Source organism: Magallana gigas, chromosome 9 (assembly GCF_963853765.1).
Source record: "Magallana gigas chromosome 9, xbMagGiga1.1, whole genome shotgun sequence".
NCBI lineage: Eukaryota > Metazoa > Mollusca > Bivalvia > Ostreida > Ostreidae > Magallana > Magallana gigas.
In genome coordinates, this window is record NC_088861.1 from 48,335,019 (window position 1) to 48,356,919 (window position 21,901).

The 21,901-nt window shown below is 35.5% G+C and overlaps 1 protein-coding gene across 1 annotated transcript; it reads left to right on the forward strand.

Moving 5' to 3' along the window:
* Positions 1–407: 407 nt before the first annotated feature.
* Positions 408–20,676, forward strand: LOC105335324 (inhibitor of Bruton tyrosine kinase). The gene is made up of 26 exons (XM_066070533.1): positions 408–557; positions 2,514–3,176; positions 3,812–3,908; positions 4,579–4,703; positions 6,172–6,282; positions 6,617–6,702; positions 7,032–7,116; positions 7,570–7,687; positions 7,951–8,122; positions 9,084–9,207; positions 9,929–10,115; positions 10,756–10,921; positions 11,125–11,230; positions 11,576–11,994; positions 12,200–12,289; positions 12,614–12,734; positions 14,289–14,385; positions 14,752–14,853; positions 15,528–15,645; positions 16,702–16,762; positions 17,160–17,447; positions 18,385–18,587; positions 18,958–19,125; positions 19,551–19,682; positions 19,874–20,099; positions 20,476–20,676. The coding sequence occupies exons 2-26, from the start codon at positions 2,853–2,855 to the stop codon at positions 20,617–20,619; spliced, it is 3,870 nt and encodes a 1,289-aa protein (XP_065926605.1). The 5' UTR covers positions 408–557; positions 2,514–2,852; the 3' UTR covers positions 20,620–20,676.
* Positions 20,677–21,901: the final 1,225 nt, after the last annotated feature.

Consider the following 21,901-nt stretch of genomic DNA (forward strand, 5'->3'; position numbering starts at 1 on the left):
GTTGTACATGTGACGCCGTATGGTATTAAGAATTCCATAATTTAAGAAGAAGAGCCAGTGAAGGTTAATCGATGTGTCCCGGTCTGGTTGACCATCAGAAAGAATTTCAATTGCATGCACTTCTTTCACGGGTACGTGTATTTTTTTTATTAAAAATCGTTTTGAGATGGCCGGAGTTTTGAAGCATACGGTAATTTTACAAGGTAAAATTGAGAAATTTGATTTTTTTTTTTGGGGGGGGGGGGTTCAGATGTGCCGCATAAATATATTGAGACAGGTTATACTAGTATACATGTCCAGCTAATACAGAATATACAGTGTAAAATTGAGAGCGGCGTAAACGATCTATTTAATTTGATCGGGTTCAATATGCGTTTAATATAGTCGATAAAAATAAAACGACTTGCTGCAATAGAAATTGGCTTATCGTCCATGATCATCTGTGATCTGATCTGAGAACACGTATCTAAATGTCGATATCAGTCTCATAATGCCTGTTTCAAAGATATCGCGCTCCATGACATTTCTCTACTGTAAAAATTCTTTCAGATAACTTGGTGAGTTAATTGAACAGTGGTTAATTGAGTCAAAATGTCCAAAGTTAATTGAACCGCTACACTACCAAGTTCCCAATTTATATTTTGTGCAGACGATTAAACAACCCATTAGTTATTTGTACTATGATGCACAAAATATGGTTGTAAACGTATTTTAAAGGAAGGAATGGCAACAAATATAATTTGTCATTGAATAAGTACTACCTTAGCTTTGCCAACTTGCTGATTAGGACTATATACAAGCGACAATATTTATATAACATTTATTTGTCTACTGCAGTACAGATAACAGATTTGTTTCAGCAAATGGCCTGTAATTGAAATGCTCCCTCATTTAGCAGCTTTAGTCGCAAATTTTACATTAAGTCTTGCCTAGAGATTCATGGCTAAGCAAGATCTGGTCCGTTGTTACACTCACGTGCCAAAAGTATGTCAACTTTTCTTTTTTCCCTATATATTTCATTCGAAAACAAGGCTTATGTTTAAAAGGTTTTTTATATTAATTTTAATCAAATTTTGATGAAATTTTTATTGATTAAAGTAGATTCAATTTGCACTTTTTTGACATAAAATGAAACACAACACGAAGATATTTTTCAAGTGCTCTATAATATATCCTTTGCAATATTAGAGCCGTAAAATCTTACTTTGGATTGTAAACATCAAATCTCAAGAACTGAAGGTGGGAAAAATAATTAAATATGATGCCAAAAAGTCAAAGAAGATTTAAATTTATCAATCCAAGTCTTTTTAAAATCGGTCAAGGAGTTATTTTTAAATGAGTCTTTGAAAAAAGTTGGTTTTCAATGAAATATATAGTGAAAAGAAAAAAATTGACATACTTTTGGCACCTAAGTGTATATCTCACACCTTAATTGTTACAAATGTAGCCCTCTAATGACGACCAATGTACAGCTGTTTTGTACAGGGCAAATCAGTATTGTTTCAGGAAGGTTAGTCTGGTTTATAATATCAGTGCTGTCATGACACATTTCACAAAACTATCAATCTACCTCATTAAAGTAGTGTTGTAGACTTGTAGTTTTCAACTAAGTAACAGTCAATCGAGACTTGTACATCTACCAGTTACAGCCGAATAACAATGCTGCACCAATATATTGTGTTTTATCTCATATTTATCTCAGTATATTGAAATCATTGGTTAACATCAGTCACATGGAGACCATGTATTTCTCATACACAGTCGGTACAAAGAATATCTCCCCTTGAGCATTATGACATCATTCCAAAGAGTATTATGACGTCAGGTTTCGTATTCAAATTAAAAGTTGAAATATTGATTTAAAAGCTTGATTTTCATCATTTTATAAACCTTTTATCATTAAAACAAAGGCAGTCAGTAATTATAAGCGTTACATGGTTTGTAGTTGACCTAATATGGTTTATACGTGGTCAGTAAATTCCATATGTGGGCACGAGCCTAATAGACCATATTAGGTCAACTACAAACCATGTAACTAATAGTGTGTTCTTACGCCACGTGACGTCGTAATTAAACATTACATAGGTTAAGGAGATGATTGACATAGAATGAAAAAGTAACAAAATATTTCAGTTGAAAAGCATTCACTTTTTTTTTTAAATTGATAAAAATGTGTTAGAAAATTAATTGTTTGTTTGTTAAACTTCAAGGAACATTTTCTCGTGTTGACGTGTTGTAGTAAATGTGTTGTGCGGCTCACAATTATAATGTTTACAGAAAAGATTAAGGTTTAACAAAATACATGGAAAATGTGATAAAAAAGCATCAAAATAAATATAATCCGAGCAATATAGGATCTCTCATGATTTGCAATGGAATATAATTTTTATCCAACTTGTTGTGTGTTTTCTATCCCCGAGCCTTGGCTTCTCAGATTATAATATTTTTTACACTAGTTAGTGAATTTGTGATTTTTTGCATGAAATTTTAAATATTTTTTTTTGCAATTGTAGGCTTTTTCCATCTCAATATGGCTTTCTGAGGACTAGAACAGAAATGGCTGCCCGACATGGGCATCCATCATCTCAGGCTTGTGTAGCTGGCATCCAGCATCACCTTGATAACTGTGCAGCATTTTGATGAAGAAATTCTGACGCACGGACTCAAGTTCTATGTAAAAGTGCTTCATTTATTTTACCATTTTTCTTCTTTTTATTTCTTCTGTCCTTCTGTGCTTTGTGTTAAGTGCTATTTACATTATATTCTTGTTGTTGATTTTAAGATTATTTATTTCTGACTTTGAAACTGATTGCTCATGTGTATAAGTGTTTAACTCACAAACTGAGAAAACAATGCCAGTAACCTTTGACCCTGAGTGTGGCCCAAAGTGCCGTTCTAAGAACCATGCCTATGAACTGGTGTCCGCCATTACAAAGGGAAACTTGGCAGAGGTCCAAGCTTTTGCTAAATTGTGTCACGCGGCTGGACACCACAATGACATGTTTGGAAGATCCTCCCTCCACATGGCGGCTTCATGCGGAAAAGTGGAGATAGTAGAATGGCTGATCGAGGAGAAGGGTGGAGATTTGACCTTGAAGGACGCAGAGTCAGGGTGGACGGCCCTACACAGGGCCATGTTTTACGGACAGCTGGCCACAGTCCGACTTCTTGTTCAGGTAAACAGTAAAAAAGTCAATCATAATCTCAATTTCTTTTATGATTTAATGTATCTATAGAAACATCATCCCATTCTATTTCATTTAGTTTGTGCTGGGAAATTGCACCCCCATCTGTCCCTCTTTTTACAATGGCCAACTTAGAAATGGGGTATAATTAAAATGTGCACGGTACTTTTGTTAAAACTGGTAAAGGTGTATTTAAAACCAGTCAAAATATAGAGCAGTCACCATGTGGTGAAAATATCTTGTATAAAGTAATCTTAATCTGACACAATGTATGCAAATCTATACAGATCTGTTGTCTTATTTTCATTAAATGAAAAGTAACTCATCTTTAATTGATTAGAACTTCACACTTTCTCCTAAGAAGTACTGGTTGTTTAAAAGCTGGATATTAAAATTTGATTTGATATAAATCGAAACTCTTACCTCCTTGATACGTGCAGTAACATTTTCTCTTTTAATAATAAAACATGATTCCGAAGCTTTACTCTCTCTATGACTCAAATTGTACACAGAGTCTGAAACATTAAGAAAACTGATTTTAGATCTAAACTGAAGCCCTTTTGATTTGATCAGAATTATCTCTGGATCTGATTGACCTTGACCTTTGACCTTGAATCTATTTTTAGTACAACAGTGACCTGTATACGCGAGATCACCTTGGACTGAGTCCGCTGGACCTGGCCATGAAGGACCGACCCCCGTACGTCTCCTACGACAAAGCAGGTGATTTTATTTTCCTAACTTATATTTCAAAGTTACTACTAGGGTAGTGTACACTATCAAGGTGGTATGGGACACTTTAAGATAACAATGTGGACATCTTATTCAAAATTTATCCACAACTACCCTTGCATCGACTGACAAAAGGTAATTAATGCACCGGGCATTTATCTATATTCCATTATTTATGCTAGGCTCCAAGATTCCAACTACAGAAATGTATCCAAGTTATCAAAAATGATAAGTTTGTCGTGTTACTTACATTTGTTGCAGGATTAACAAAATCTGTGATATTAGTTCAAATGAAAGTTATAAAGTCACACTTTGAAAGTGTCTGTCCTCAAAAAGCCTATAGATAGGCCCTAAGATCTTGATCTGTATTATAGTGCTTAGTGTACATTATTAAGCCTAGTCGCTTAACATACAGTGTTGAATGGTACATATTGTGATTACATTGTGTGTTGATTTATTGTCAAGATCAAATACTTCTAAATATATACCTATATAGTTTACCATTTAATTTGAGAGTAAGAAGCTTTAGTTAATACATGTAGCCCAAGATAAAGTTGAATGGAACATGTTTACATGGTGCTGAAGTTGCTGTTTTATTTGAACATGTAGACCTGAGATGGTTACAAAAATCTCATGACAATTTATTTTTATTTACCCACAGACCTCTGCGATGTTTATACCTGGGGAGACAATATTAACCTGACCCTGGGTCACGGCAAGGAACAGAGGCGGGGTCATCCCGAGGTCATTGACGAGTTCAGGAAGAAGGCAATCCAGGTGAAAGAGGTAAGAAGCTCACGGAGCATATGATATATACATGACTTGAATAAAAAGATTTAGCATTGAATATATAGAGGATATCTATATTGTGTGATTTTATATTTGCTTTATCCAACGAGTTGAAATGGTGTATATATTCGCGAGGCTTGCCGAGCGAATATAACCATTTCAACTCGTTGGATAAAGCAAATATAAAATCACACAATTATAGATGTTCTATTTATCTCATACAATTTGATTTATATTATGAAGCTTTTGAGACAGTCCCTTATGTGACCTGTTTTTTTTTTTTCAAAGATTAAAAACGATGATGCAACGTTTTGTTATGCGGCTATTGTGACTTTGCGCAATACAATTTAGTACGTCATTCCTGAGATAAATCTAACTGTTTTAATATAAAGTTTCACTGAAATAAACCTGAAAATAATTTTTTAAGCTCTAAATGATTTTTCTTAGAGCTTATTCATTTGATTAAATGGAAATTCCGATTAGAAGACTTGAATAATCAAGTTTGTTGACATACACAAAGTTGCGAATGCTCGTTAGTTTGAATTGACTCGAACGAGGAACAGTTGTTGATGTTTAATAAAACAAACACTAGTCTAGCCTTATGATTCGAAATTGAAAATAGTGAATAAGGATGCTTACTGGTGGTGGAATAAAAGTCTTATGAAACACTATATCGGTAAGTTCTTGTATATAAACACAGCCAGAACGCTCTGTTTTCATCGCGTCGCATCGTCAGGATGAACTCCTTGATAGTTAACGTAATTTGCAGTTTTATAAACTTTACAAAGCAAACAAGAAAAAAGGGTCTTGTGGTTACGGTTATGAATAACTTTGCAAAAAAGGTGTGGGGGGGGGGGGGGGGCTAACCCCCCCCCCACAATAGCCCCCCGGTTCCGACGCCTTTGCTACGCAGTTTTCCTTCATATTTGTAATTTAAATCTTTGACAAAATGAATTTTATATTAATTTTTGTAGTAGATATAGTTATGTTGAAAGTACTAGCAAATCTTCGAAAGTAGGTCACTGAAGCGTTGAAGCGAGGGGCTGTGTCAAAAGTAGTTCCGACTGGAAGTATTTGATATAGCATCACCCGTGTGATATAGCAAAGGTTTATCACACGGGTAATGTACACCACATGTATGAGATAAATCAGTAATACCAGGATAATCATGACAGTACTTTGAAATTACAAATCAGTTGCAATGTACAAGAACATAGCTGTTATGTATGATGTACAAATACTTATTGGTGAATAATCAGTGCAATAAATATGTAGTACTACATAAGACTGTTTTGGCCATGTTGATATTCATGAAGATAATGTACATCTGGTTTTCCTTGATACAGGTGGTTCTGTGTAAGAATCAATCCATAATTATGTACTTGTAGTACTAAATAAGACTGTTTTGACCATTTTGATATTTGTTAAGATAATGTACCTGTACATATGATTTTACCTGACACAGGTGGTGCTCTGTAAGTATCACTCCGTGTTCCTGACGGTGGACGGACAGGTGTACACGTGTGGACACGGTCAGGGAGGAAGACTGGGGCACGGGGACGAACAGACCTACACGGTGAGGGATCGCTAACTCCACAGTTGTCATGGAGACTGGTGTAACTCTTTGTTATAATAATGGGTCATAGAAATGGCTAAAATTGACCAACGTCAAAGAGTTTTCTTCAATTAGAAGGTTTGATTACATACAAGTGTTGTAGAAACCATCTTCTTAAAATAATAATTTAAAATAAAGACATTGTTTAGGGAATTGGGACAATTGTTTGCATAATCACTTGATTTGTCATAAAGGGAAATAATTTTCATGCCAGCCTTATAGATTGTCCATAACAAATTAAAAGATCTGTTTTACATCCCTTATTATTTTTTCTTTCAATTTTGTCTGTGTGTAGGTGCCCAAGTTGGTGGAGACCCTGAGAGACCAAGTCTGTGTACAGGTGGTGGCCTCAAGGGACCACACTGTGTTTCTCATGAAGGAGTAAGCCTGAGAGGGGGACAAGATCCATACTGTCAGCTTTCTTTTGCTCTCTGCTTGGGATTTAAAAAAAAAAAAAGCTTAATTTTACATGTAGCTGTCAATGCACCTAAAACACATAATTATCTCATATGTAATATTCCCCAGGATTTGTAAAGAAGTTTGATTTTTATCAATATTGTTGTCAGTTTTTTTTGTCCAAGACCTGAAGTTTGGTTATAGTAAAAACAAAAAAAAAATCTTGTTAACATTATTGCAAATTAATATTAGAAATTATCTTTTCCTTCTTCATGATGAATGAAGTATTTTATTTTATGTGTTTCCTTTCTCAGTGGATTGGTGTTCTCGTGCGGACTCAATGACAGCCATCAGCTGGGACAGGGCGGCACCTCCCCCAAATCCCTCACCCCCAGACAGGTAATGTAGTCACCCAAATCCCTCAGCCCCAGACAGGTAATGTAGTCCCCCAAATCCCTCACCCCCAGACAGGTAATGTAGTCACCAGATAGACAAATGGGGAGACAAACAGTAATACAAACAGACAGACAAAGAGACCGACATCTAAAAAGAGAGATGCTGAAAAATGAACTGATTAGAGAGGTGCACAGATAGATCTGTTGTTTGATGATGTTCAGTCTGTGCTTATTACAGTAATAACTCTGAACAATTTAATTTCTTTTTTTATATATTTTAAAATTAATGGCATTGTTTTGTACAATATTCACAAGACAAATACATAAACAATTATTAAGTTTCTATCTTAAAATTCTTAACAGAAGACAAGACTAAATACAATTACCATGTTTCAGAAAGAAATGTAAAAGCAAACAGCTCTTCATATGTTACATAGTGTTGATTTTTGTGTCCTAGGTGACCAGTAAAAATTTAAAGGGAAAGCTCATTAAAGGTGTATGTGTGGGAAGATTTCACACAGTGCTGTACACAAGTGATGCAGTGTACACATGTGGCCTCAATGCAGGACAATTAGGTAAAGTTTACACACAACATGAACAACAACAGCTAGGTAATGTGTACATCCACACTCAGCAGATAACATGTTCACAGTTAAGTTACATGTACACATAGCTAGGTAACGAGTACACATGTCTAGATAGCATGCACACATACCTAGGTAGTGTTAGAACACTTAACATCATAACACGTTATTGCTATTTATAGGACACCCTTTACATTTTATATTACTATTTATAGTTTATGTTACTATTTATAGTTTTATGTTACTATTTATAGGTCATCCTAAAGGAGCAGAGAAGCAGACACAGCTGAGACAGGTGTCTAACCTGAACCACCCAGAGATCAATATCGTCATCGTGTCATGCTCCGACGCAGCCACCGTGTGTCTGACGACGCGCGGCGATATCTATGTCCTGCACGAGTACCAGTGCAGGAAAATCGCCTCCAAGTAAGTACAGGCCCTGGGGACCCAATAACAGAGTGTAACAAAAATTGATATACAATTTGTGTAGTTTCTGAACTGACTGTAGGAGGTGCATGTAAAAAGAGAAACTTCTTATTTATTTGTGTTAACTGAAAACTGATTGCCCAATCCAATCTATTTGTCAATGATTGTATTTTTCAAACAACTTACAACATACATTAATACCGGTACAATCAATGCAAACACAATTGTAACTAAAGGAAAAAGTTATTATTAGTCCCCTACCGGTTTCACCGGAGGAGACTATAGCTTTCCTCTGCATCCGTCAGTCCGTCTGTCCGTCCGTCCGTCTGTCTGTCCGTCTGTCCGTCCGTCCTTCCGTCCGTCTGTCCCACTTCAGTTTTCCACTGTTTTTTTCTTTATGCGTTGGACGAATGATATGAAACTTGCTGAGCAGCTTCAAAATATCAAACTACAGATCAAGTTTACACTTTTGTAGCGTCTGGTTGACATATTTTCAAGAAAATTAATTTTTTATATTCCAATTTTTTTTTAATGTTCGGGTTCGTTATCGGGCTCGATGTGTATCAAATAAACGAGGAAAGTGTGTTGTCAGTAATAATATCATGCATTACTTGGACCATTCCTTTTATTGTTTCTAACAAAAAAATAAGTTCTGTAAAATAGTATCAAGCATTGTGTTGTAAATTTAATCGACAGGTTTTTTTTGTATTATTACAATCGGGTTCGTTATCGGGTTGGTCTGTTGAGACGGTAAGAAATGATATTCTGCATAACAGTGCATTGTTTTCACAAATTTCTACAAACCGGTAGGGGAAGTGTATTGCTTATGCAATACTCTCAGAATGCTTGTTATAATAAGTATGAATTTAATGAAAAGACACCTGTAAAGTTTTGAGTATTTCTCAAGAATGCATGAGCATGAAAGATTTCCCGCCAAATATCCTTGCTCTGTGTGTTAAAGGTGGCAGGATATTCAAGAAATCTACGTCTCGGGAGGAAACTTGGATCACATGTCAGATCTCGAGGTTCTACGAGAGAAAGGAGGGGAGGAACTACGCATCGTGCTTCTCAACTCAACTGGAAAGGTGAGGGGTCAATCCTGACTTGTATACACATGTACTGTTACTGTGTCTACAATAAAAAATGTATACAGTAGATTCTTAATTAAACGCAAGGAATTTTTAATATCCCTTTAAAATCTCGAGAAGGAAGTCTCGTTGATTTTTAAAATCTTGGTTTTATTTTTCAGACAGATAAAAAAAAAAATGAATTCTAAATATGACAAAAATTTGGCGTTCGAAAATTCATATTCTCGCAATTTGATAATACCGGTATAACACAGATTTTCAATGGTTTTATCATAAATTGTAGTCAACTAAGCCCCCCCCCCCCCCCCCCCAAAAAAGATAGTTTATTCCATCATTTATGATTTCTGTACAGCATATGATGCTTGTTTACATTTTACAGCGATGTAGTAATACATCTTGTACTGCTGTCTCACACTAGACAAACCAATCTCTTACCCGTGATCATGAAAGAAATGCATTTCTTGTAATATTATATTAAATAATTAATGATTACATCTTGCAATTTTCCGATCATCTGAATGAAATGATTAAGAATACCCTGAACAATCATAGATTAGAAGTAAGATCATTGTAAGAATATCCTGAGTTATCAAACTTAATGTCTCTGGCTGCTTTGTTTAATATTGATTTGTATCCCTGTTTTTGTCTTGCATTTGATATTAAACTGTTCTCACGTAGGTTTTTGTCTGGCGTTTAATATTGAATTGTATCCTTGTAGGTTTTTGTCTGGCATGCCGCAAGTCCCAGTCTGAAGCGGTGTCGGTGGGTGATCCGGCGACAGTTAACAGTGACACATGTCGCCCTCAGTACACACAATGTTGCCATAGTAACAGACAGTGGAGAGGCCTTTGTGGGGAACTTTGTAGCGAAGAAATCACGCAAAGAGAGTACGCAGACATCGAAAGGTATAATCTGAATGGCTTTAATAGGAATCTTGCATCTAATCAAATGACTATTTTGTGTTTTCATTAATACAATGTATCTATGTAAATAAAAGTATTATCTTCATGGCAACAATGCTAGTCTTGAATCTAAATAAGTGATTGTCTATTATTTAATGTATAAAACACATCTTACAAAGAAAAATATGTCTTATCATAGTTATATACACAAAACATTATGGGCTGGTAAGAGTAAATAATGTACCATAATTTGCCTATTATAATATGCAGTTATGTATGATATGCAAACCCGACTTTAGGCTTGAAATTTCAATAATTTTCAATTGTACAAAAAATGTGGTAAGCAAACAGAAATAGGGATTCCGTATAAAGGTTATGATAACGATAACCAAGTCCAATGTTTTACTTATTAATAAGTGTCAAAGTTCTAAAGGGCTGTATTATATGCACCCTTTTCTAACAAAAAAATTTTTCTAGAAAAAAAGTGTGTATTATATTCAGCAAATTAGGGTAAGTAATCAGAACCTCTTTAAGTAGAAAAATTACAATGTACCAAATTTTCTATGGGAATTCAGGGGAAATACTTCAATTGCTATACTTACTTGCAGCATGTTATATGTCTTCATGCTGTTGCATTATACAGAGCAAGAGTCGGATGATTTTGAGTTACGGTTAATTGATCTCCTGCTGAAGGACGAAGCTGATGATGTCATGCTCCGGCGACTTCCCGAGATCCATCGAGGGACGAGGATTTTCATGGATCCCAAGGGACACAACTTTTGTGCTCTTCAGTCACTTCCTAATTCTTGGTACGTGATTGTTAAAATCATTGTAAATAGTAAAGTAATCAACAAAATGCTTAGCAATATCTTATGATTTTCTTTTTCATGATAAATAGAATCCAAGGATTTTTTAAGAGAGCTTATATAAGATCATGGTATTGTCTGTTGATTTTCATTGACATAAATTTTTTTTTTCTTTTTTTAAAACTATTGACACACTTTATTTACAGTTTAACTGATGTGCCAAGCGTAAGCCAATCAGAAATAGCATCACATTTCCAGCAGCTCCAAGAAGAGGCGGATGAGTATGACATGATTCACGATGTTATTCTGAAAGTAAGAATTCATAATCTTATAATGGCACACTGCCAGACTCACTTTATTTATATTAGTATCAAATACGGTGGAGCTAGCAAGATAAACTAAATTTATGTCTGTATATATATCAAGCAGCATAAAGGTATAAAATATATATTCAGGGGGAAATATTTTTCAATTTTTTCCGTAGTGCTTTTAATGTTAGGTTATTTGCAAAAACCTAAAATCAAAACTGAATAATTTTCCCTCATTTTCATTCACAGTTGAAATTCTCACTGTAAGAGTATTTCCAAATTTACTGAAACCATGGACATTCACAATATTTATAAAATTATCAGATTGTTTTTATTTTTTAATTTAAAGGTAAAAAATCGCAGCTGGGCAGCCCACAAATTTATTCTGCTGAGTCGTAGCGACCTTTTCTACAAGCTCATAGCTGATGTTAAGAGGAAATCATCAGATGACAAGACAACCCTTGAAATCCCAGACGTGAACCCCGAAATTTTCCATCAGATGTTGACCTACATTTACACTGACTCATGTGACCTGCTCCAAGTCGGCTCTGCGTTTGACTTCAAGTCAGTTTTAACAGAGAAGGACTGTAATGAAAATGACTTTGATGGCGATTTTAAAGGTTCTTTTAGAGGGAAGTCAGCATATGAAGTGACCCAGAAAAAGAAAGGAAAGGAGAAGAAAAATGCGAAAACTGCCAGCGAGAGAGATCCGATCAGGTTACTTCAGGATATGGGAAAGAAGTTTGGAGTAAAAGGCTTGGCTAAAAGGTTATTTATTTCTCTAATGAAAAGTCTTAAAATGACTAACGTCCTCCACATGAATGGCAAAAAAAAAGGATGTATAAATTTTAACCCATGTGGATACTTGCATGGATTCAAAGTAATGATAAAGTGTTTGACATAAATAATTGAAAAGAAATTCATAGGCCAGTCTGTGTTAAGGGTAACAGATTCCTGTTCTCCTCTGTTTCAGGTTGGATGGTATACAGTTTGTGAACGGTCGAATCGAGGGAAAATCCAAACAACAGACGCGCCCCCCTCTACGGTTTGACAGATCCAAGTTGTGAGTCGGATTTGGAGTAATCATATATTTGCTAAATGAAAATATTGCAAAATACACTGTACATAATAATGCAATATTAATTATGATTTAGGTATACTTTTTGTATGTGTTAGTAATTATTGGTTGAATTATTTTAAAGCATTTGATTGTAGAGCACATGTACTCACTGTACTTTAAGTTGATGTAGAAATAAGTATAGACGTATAAGTTATTTAAGGTCAAAGATTAAATATAGATCTACTGACAAAAAGATAGAACATTTATTGCGTTAACTTTCAATTTTTCAAGGAAAATGAAGATGTTAGAAAATTTTTTCCATGACAGATCGGACCTGTATGACATCACGATTCAAGCTGAGGACGGGATGGAGGTGTGCTGCCATAAGTGTGTGCTGGTGGCCCGACTCGAGTACTTCCACAGCATGCTCAGCTCAGGTTGGGTAGAGGTATGGCCAACAAAAATTAGTTTGATATACAAAAAAGGTCAAAATATAATGAGACAAATTAATTTATGAAAAAGGTCAAAATATAATCAGACAATTTAATCTATAAAAAAGGTAAAAATATAATCAGACAATTTAATGTATAAAAAAGGTAAAAATATAATCAGACAATTTAATCTATAAAAAGGTCAAAATATAATCAGACAATTTAATGTATAAAAAAGGTAAAAATATAATCAGACAATTTAATCTATAAAAAGGTCAAAATATAATCAGACAATTAAATGTATCAAAAAGGTTAAAATATAATCAGACAATTAAATGTATAAAAACGGTCAAAATATAATTAGCCAATTTAATGTATCTAAAAAGGTCAAAATATAATCAGACAATTTTATGTATAAAGAAGGTCAAGATATAATTAGACAATTAAATGTATCAAAAAAGGTCAAGATATAATCAGACAATTTTATGTATAAAGAAGGTCAAAATATAATCAGACAATTTAATGTATAAAAAGGTCAAAATATATTCAGACAAACACAGTCAAGTGGTTTATCTTTATTGCAAGATTTACAAAGAAAAATATTACTCTATTTTTTCCTTATTTGAATATGACAATAACATTAATTAATGTAGCTGCATTTGATCTAATGCTGTTGTGTCTCAGAAACAATACATTAATTTTATTGATTTGGCCTTTAATAGGGTTTAATTTTATAAACTTTCAGTTACATGTATGTATTCCTTGCTGTTTTAGTAGGAAGCAAACACACATCCAGAGTATTTTGATTTAGGAAATATCTCTATTTGTTTTCCCTTGGACTGGACTGAAATGTCACATTTTCATTGGTTTAAACATAGCACGTGATTGCCTCATATATCTCTATATTTGTTCTGTGAGAAATAATATTAGGCAATATGGCCGTCATTGGTCGACGCTTCGCTTACTCATTTCGACATTTCATAGTATTTTATACATAAACTGCATGCCGTAAGTTATTAAAGTATTTGGAGTTGTTGCCCTTTGAAATTCTTTAACATTAGAGTAGTTGCCCTTAGAATATTGACGTCACATTGTTTTGTCTGGAGCAGAACAAAATGGCAGCGTCGAAATTTGCTCAAATCTCTGCAGAGGAAAGGGAGAAAACATTTAAAATTGAATAGCAACAAAATATTGTAAGTAAACATGGGTGAAGCAAAGATTTTGAAAGAGTATTTGAAAGATGAGATTGAAAATTTTAAAGAGTTTAATTGAGTTAAATTGGACGAGATGTAAGGCATCTTGTACATGGCTTTGCGTAGAACATCGCTATTTGTGAATAAATATGTCGCTTGATAGTCCTCGAGAAAACAAAACACTTATTAGGTTAGTTACTGACTCACTACGGAAATATATTGGGTTGATCAATCTCATAGACGGCTTGGCTTCGCCTCGCCATCTATGAGATTGATCAACCCAATATATTTCCGTAGTGAGTCAGTAACTAACCTAATAAGTAATAGTGTTTTTCCATCATGCTGTATTTAACTGATGAACTACATATGTATCTACAGACGAGTTCCAACCAAGCCCTGACTCTGCCTGTACCGGGGGACTGTCTCCAGATCCTCGTTGACTTCCTGTACTCTGATGAAGCCCCAGGGGTCACAGGTAAACAATACATAAAGGCATGGAACACTATTTCACTATAATTGATTTTATCAAAATGAATTTGGTCTCATTTAGAAGAATCTACAGTAAAACACGCTTATAACGAAGTCCCAGGGACAGGCAATCTAACTTCGTTATAAGCTTAATTCCTAATATCTGTCAAGTTTACAACATAAAATAGAGAATTGGGGTATGAAATTCACTTCGCGGTGAGCGTCAATTCATTATAGGCGTGTTGGCTATAACCATGTTTTACTGTACTGGTATTCACTTTGCCATGTAATGCAATAGGACTAAAACCTTTTGGCCTTGATTCTCCAGGATTGTGAATGAGTCATTTTGACAGTGTGTCTGTCTTGTTTGTAGGGAGCAGGAATATAGAGCTCATCTGTAATGTGTTGGTAATGGCTGACCAACTCTTGGTGTCTAGACTCGTCGAGATCTGTGAGGTCACCCTGAGTCAACTCGGTGAGTAGCTGACTCAAAGTTAGACTTGTACTAGGTAAAGTCACCTTAAATGAATTTGGTGTTATTTATATTGATTTGTTTTTATCCCGTCTTGCAACTTTTTGTGGAGGGGATAATGCAAAACTAACAGTGTTTGTTTGTTAGTGTGCAAAAGCTTTTGAGCATGCACGATTGACACAAAACTCTTATTATCTGCAAACTTTGCATATTTCTTCAGCATTTGATAAATTCAAACGCTATCTTTTTCCATAGTTATTGATAATTTTTATTTAGATATATATGTACCAATATAACAATTCTTCATTAAAACTAAATTCTATGCTCAAGTTCAAACAGGAAATCTGTGAACAGTGAATACAGGTAAATTAAAGAAACATAACAGAAAGCATTTCCTGCCTCGAGAGGATGCTTCGCTTGGTTTTTCTCATGTGAAGATGATGTTTTACCGTATATCCGGTATTCTTGCAATGATCTAATTTTCGCTTTTTTCGTGATCTCTTTTAAATTGCAGATTATTGAATATGCAGAAATTATATTTGGTATTTTCTATAATAAACATTTTAAATCGCAAAAAATGACTGGCGCAAATTAAAAATGCTACACAATTTCCCCATTTTCGCAAATTTTGTGTCACTGCGAAAAAAAATGGATATCCAGATTGTGTTTGATTTCAGTAACAATGAAGAACGTCGGAGAGCTGTTGGAACTGTCCACTCTGTACAACGCCCAGCAGTTACAGGCGCTCTGTCAGCAATACGTGCTGATCAACCTCCCCGCCATTACAGAGGGAAGGTATGTATGTGTTATAGTTAACCACTCTGTACAACGCCCAGCAGTTACAGGCTCTCTGTCAGCAGTACGTGCTGATAAACCTCCCCGCCATCACAGAGGGAAGGTATGTATGTGTTATAGTTAACCACTCTGTACAACGCCCAGCAGTTACAGGCTCTCTGTCAGCAGTACGTGCTGATAAACCTCCCCGCCATCACAGAGGGAAGGTATGTATGTGTTATAGTTAACCACTCTGTACAACGCCCAGCAGCTACAGGCTCTCTGTCAGCAGTACGTGCTGATCAACCTCCCCGCCATCACAGAGGGAAGGTATGTATGTGTTATAGTTAACCACTCTGTACAACGCCCAGCAGCTACAAGCGCTCTGTCAGCAGTACGTGCTGATCAACCTCCCCGCCATCACAGAGGGAAGGTATGTATGTGTTATAGTTAACCAATCTGTACAACGCCCAGCAGCTACAGGCGCTCTGTCAGCAGTACGTGCTGATAAACTTCCCCATCATTACAGAGGGAAGGTAGGCGGCTTACAAGCTTATTTGAAAATAATTTAGTTTGCCATCAAACCACTACAACCAAACAGTACATGCCATCCTGGAGGGAAGGGAATTGCCTTCTGTGTATGAGGGCAGAAAATGTTTAGAAAATTAATTTACATTCAGAGAAAAACTCAACAAATCAATCAATCAATAAAAGTTTTCTAACTAAAAATGTTACATGCATATGGATAAATTTTTCAAAATTGCTGTTAAAAAGACATCATAGAATCATTCCATGTGAGCTGACAATCTTTCGTATGTACATTGACATGTAAAACCAGTACCCTTACTGTCGTTTTTATGGATCTTTCTGCTCCTATATCTTAGATGAGCTCAGTTAACGCTCACAGATATTATCAATTGTATTCCAAGTTATAACCTTAGTGATATTTATAGCTAAGGCTGCCAAATATAATGAAGGCCTGCTTATTCTGTGCACTAGTAATTACAAACATTTTTGACAGATGATGTTTTGTGTAGAAACTTTATTCGTAGTTCCCATGGTTACATTGTATTTTAGGTATTTGGACATGGTGAGCGAGGATGTGATGGAAGATCTGACTCGATATTACCACAGGAAGGTATGTAACACAGTCAACGGCTCAGTCTGCCAAAGCTTTAAATGCATGTACAGTCAACAGTTCAGTCTGCGAATTTGAAAGCTTGAAATACTGTAAATGTATCATATTTAGCGTTTTCGATATTTGGCAGATTTTGCAACAGGTTTAATAGCATAGATTTAAATTAGCTCATTTCAGAAAGTTCTTATTTTTTTATAAACAATTTGTACTGTACGTGTGTGACATTCAGCGATGTACCTAATTAAGTAGAAGCTGCATTCCCCCCAAATTGTTAAAACAATACTAAGCCAAATGTAATACAATAACTTAGAGACAAACTTAGTTTGACAAATTTTTGTGCAAAATTTTTAACTTTAACAACGAAATAACTTTATTCCAAGTTTTTGTATTTTGACAGGTTCCCTGTATGAGTCGACGAGTCATTACCCCATTTTCAGATGGTCCCTCAAAGTCTTTCTTAGAGGAACTGACAGAGGACATATCACAGATAAATGACAGTCTGACTGGAGAATCTGCGACGCGAAAGTCCAAAACCAGACGTCGTCGCAGCCGGAAGAGTGTGTCGGAAGATGATGGAAGGAGAGAGAGAAAGACGGACAGGCAAATCTCCATCAGCTCCGAAAAAAGTCTGCTGTCTGATGAGGAAGAAGAGAATTCCTTGGCAGATGGTGCTCTACATACAAAAGTCAGTACCAGTTTACAGTAAAGTTAATACAGTAAAACAGGCTTCAGTCAGTACCAGTTTACAGTAAAGTTAATACAGTAAAACAGGCTTCAGTCAGTACCAGTTTACAGTAAAGTTAATACAGTAAAACAGGCTTCAGTCAGTACCAGTTTACAGTAAAGTTAATACAGTAAACCATGCTTCTAGTGATGTGATTTTCAATCCCTGAAGGTTTTAAACAAATTTTGAACTTTACAGATAAAACTATTAACATTTATAAGGAAGGAAAATTGCCGCCCCTGGCACTTCATTATTAAGTAAACTTGTTTTACTGTACTTATTTGGTAATGTTGTAGAATATGATAAAACTCTCTTGTACTGACCAATGGAAAATAAAGTTTATGATTGTAATAACTGCTACACTAGTTTTCCAACAAATCATTGTTATTTTACCCCTGCTTTGAAAAAAAGGGGGTGTGATGTTTCACCCTTGTCTGTGTGTTTGTCTGTCCGTAACAAATTTTTGTCACAATTTTCTCATCAACTGTTCATCACAGGTGCTTGAAATTTTAACACATTCTATGTTTAGGCATGCCATATGGTGGAATTCATTTTTGTACCAATCAGACGTCAACTTCCTTTTAAATGATTACTTTCAATTGTTTATTTCTAGCTTAAGGTTTGAAACAAAGATTTCTCAGCATATTCATGTATTAAATGCAGATGGTTGAAATTTTAACACACTCTTTGCTTAGGTGTGCCATTCGGTTAGATTAATTTTTTTTACAAATTTGATGTCAACTTTCTGTTAAATTTCCTCTTTGCTTATTTTGTATATTCACATCACATGGGCATCTCACATATATCTTGTTACTTAAATAGTTTTTTGTTACTTTATCAAATATTTTTTACAATATAATGATATTAATAATAAAAATAACTTAATCTGTTTTTCCAGAAATTACAAATAACTGTCCCAGTGTCTATTCCTTCATCCAAAGAGAGCCATGCAGCAGATTTCTCCCAAGGATCCTGGACAGCGGCACCAAAAAGTCCAGTTGTCTCACCTGGAAGTTTTCTAGGAAATCAATTTGCTTCCTCGCCCCCTGGATTGAGTCTTCGGGAAATTATGGAGGAAGAAAAGTCTAGTCAACAACCCCGGTCAGTCAATGTGTATATTGTTCATCAAATCTGTCGGATTCTTTTTATAGAATAGTTGACTGTCTTTATCATTTTGTATTATGTTTTACATATCTTTGCAAACTATCCATTCCATTGAATTTTGATTTTTAAAAATCTATTTAGAGACACTTTTTGACTGAGAAAAAAAGAAATGGTGAGATAAATGAGAAAATTCCCATAAATAAAATGTAAACCACAGGAGATTATAATTTGTTCCGAAACTGTGTGCAAATTACTTTTTTATTTCATTTGAAACAATTGTATATACATGAAAAAGTGACATCGTATTTTGTAAAATTATTTGCCTTATAAGTAATCTGTTGCCTAACAATGGCGTTTTCTTGTTCAGAGTGCAGTTAAGAAACAAAAAGTTTTCATGGAAGGATGCTAAACGGCAGCAAAATCAGGAGAAAAAGTCGCAGAGTAAGATCAGAGAGGGGGGCCTTGACACTGGGACTGACCCCTCGGGGAATCCCTCGCAGCCTGTGTCACTGTCCGCTCCGACGAAACCTGCATGGTAGGCAATATTTCATTTATTTCATCTATAAGGATTGTTCGTTTCTATCTTCAACTGAGGAAAAAAACATTGTCATGATGTATGTCAAACTGAGATTTATAATGGGGAATGTTCACTTCTTTTCCCCTTTCTGACCTACTCGGGGAATACCTTGTAAATTTTTTAACGTTATCAACACATAACCGCTCCGACGAAACCTGCATGGTAGGCAAGATTTCATTTATTTCATCTACAAGGATTGTTTGGTTCCACCTTCAACTGAGGAATAAAACATTTCTCGTCTAAGCTTCATTTAACAAATTGTTGGAATTGTTATACAGCAGCTCTATTGCAAAAGAGTTCCATAACTCAACACAATCCATCAAATTAGTATTCAACAAATATTGATAGATTCATAGTACTTTAGTTGTCTGAATCTGTTGTAGGGGTGGGATCAATCAGTCGGTGACCTCCTTCAGAGACCTTATAACAGAGGACCGCAATCAGAGCTCTCACCCCGGAGCAAAGGCCCAACCCACCCTGACAACGCCCCAGAAACCAAGCAAGCACCTGTTCAGGTATTGTACTTAGTCTTGCTTAGATGATGAAGTTGAGATTTGTCATTGTCTGAATGCATAGAAATATAAAATCATATTAATTTCATTCTTGTTCAAGGATGTGTTTTAAAAACACATGATATTAGTGATCATTAAGAAGCTTACATAATGTGACTTTGCCTGTTGACACATCTTGCTTTATAACCTTCAAGTTGGGGTCTACGTCAGACGTCTGGCTCCCAGAAGGTCACCAGACAGCGGTCAATGGAGGATTCCCCTGTGACCAGCCCCCAGACTGTGGACAACCCCTGGAGTAGGGCCCCCAGTGTCCAGTCCCCCACCCCCGCCACCGTCAGCTTCTCAGACATCGTACAGGACGAGATACAGAAACACGAGAGTCTGGCCCAGGTCACCAGTAAACCGCTGGCCCTCATACAGGTAACTACTAAGGTCACCAGTAAACCGCTGGCCCTCATACAGGTAACTACTAAGGTCACCAGTAAACCGCTGGCCCTCATACAGGTAACTACTAAGGTCACCAGTAAACCGCTGGCCTTCATACAGGTAACTACTAAGGTCACCAGTAAACCGCTGGCCCTCATACAGGTAACTGATGTAATAAAGGAACGAAGGTTCTGGTGTCATTATCAGGGAAAAGAACTCTGTATGGAACGATATTGTATCAGAGATACAAAAGATAAACTATCATGTTAATTTTTGATTTAAAAAAATAATGATACACAAATATGTACCGGTACCTTTTAAAACTGATTTTCATTTCTAAAAATCAATTTCTGTTTCTGATTGAGTTTAGATAGAGGAGCTGGCCATGCAGGAGTTGTTACGCCACTACAAAGGGGGAGATAACCCCGAGGAGCACATCACAGTGGAGAGGGTCCCACGCAAAATGGCCACCCCGCTGTGGACTTCCAAGTCCAAGTCTGCCACGCTCCAGTGATTGTTAAACTCAGACCCCCTGTGGACCTCCCAGGCTTAATCTACTACGCTCCAGCAATTATTTCTACCAGAGAAGGAAAACAGTTTTTTTTGTTTTGTGAAAAAAAAAATTCCTGACTGTATAAAAATACACTTTCTACATTGTTCAGTAAATAATCCATGGGTGAAAGGAAAACAAAGTTTTTGCTTAATTTTAAAAGAACATTAAGCCTGATTTAGAATGCAGTAATAAATGTTATAAAACCCATCACTTGTACTTTTCTGATTTCACTGCATAGATTCATATTATGTAGAAATATGGACATCTACTCATTGTGTCCTATATACATGTACATGTACCTACAAAGTAAAACAAACTTCCATGCAGCAAAGAATGGACTGATTGATGGACGTGTCCAGAACTCTATATCCCTTGCAACTTGTTTTATGGGGTATATAACTGCATAAATGGAGGACTGTTCAGAAATTATTGAGGCATTTACTCTAGACTTATTCCCTTTGAAAATCAAGTAAACCCTTTGAAATTCACCTTTAATATAGTAAATCAGAATAAATTTTATTAATATCAAGATTTTCTTCATTCATATGTTGTAAACAATATTTGAGTTCATGTTTTGGAGTACTAAGTATAGTAATCTCTATTTCTTGAACCTAAATATTAAAATAAATCATATTTTTAAAATGTTCTCTTGGACAACTTCTGATACAACATAATGTAATCTTCAGAGGATTCCATCAGATTTAGGCTTCACTAGAGTTAATCATTTAATCAAATACTGTGGACTCGTTAGATTTCGTGGTGGCTCAATTTTCCTGGAATTTGTGGGTACCTCTCATCCACAAATTAACTTCGTTCACTAATTTTGATAAATTTATATAAATTTGGGTTAAATAGTCTTTTGAAGGTTTAAGATAATAGAATCATGAAATTTCGAGTATATAATCATACTAGAATTATTTAACATTTCTATACCTTTCTTAAAGGCCGAACATTTTTACCGGGTGGTAAATCTCAGGTGAGGGCGGGGCTTAATTATTAGAGGTGTGAAAACCTCCGGGGCTTGCAGTCTACCTGTGGTCGTGAACGCTGCTAATCGCTATACACAGGAGGCAAATTAATACACAGGAAATAAAGAATTAGTCAGAATTGGTCTTAGTTTAAATATCTTACTGTTCTAATGACCATACGAAGCGATTTTATACGGAAATGGTATGTGTCGTCCGAATTTTCTCTATTGAAAAATGCCGTAATTTAATTCTGCTATAAAAGTATAACTCAGTAC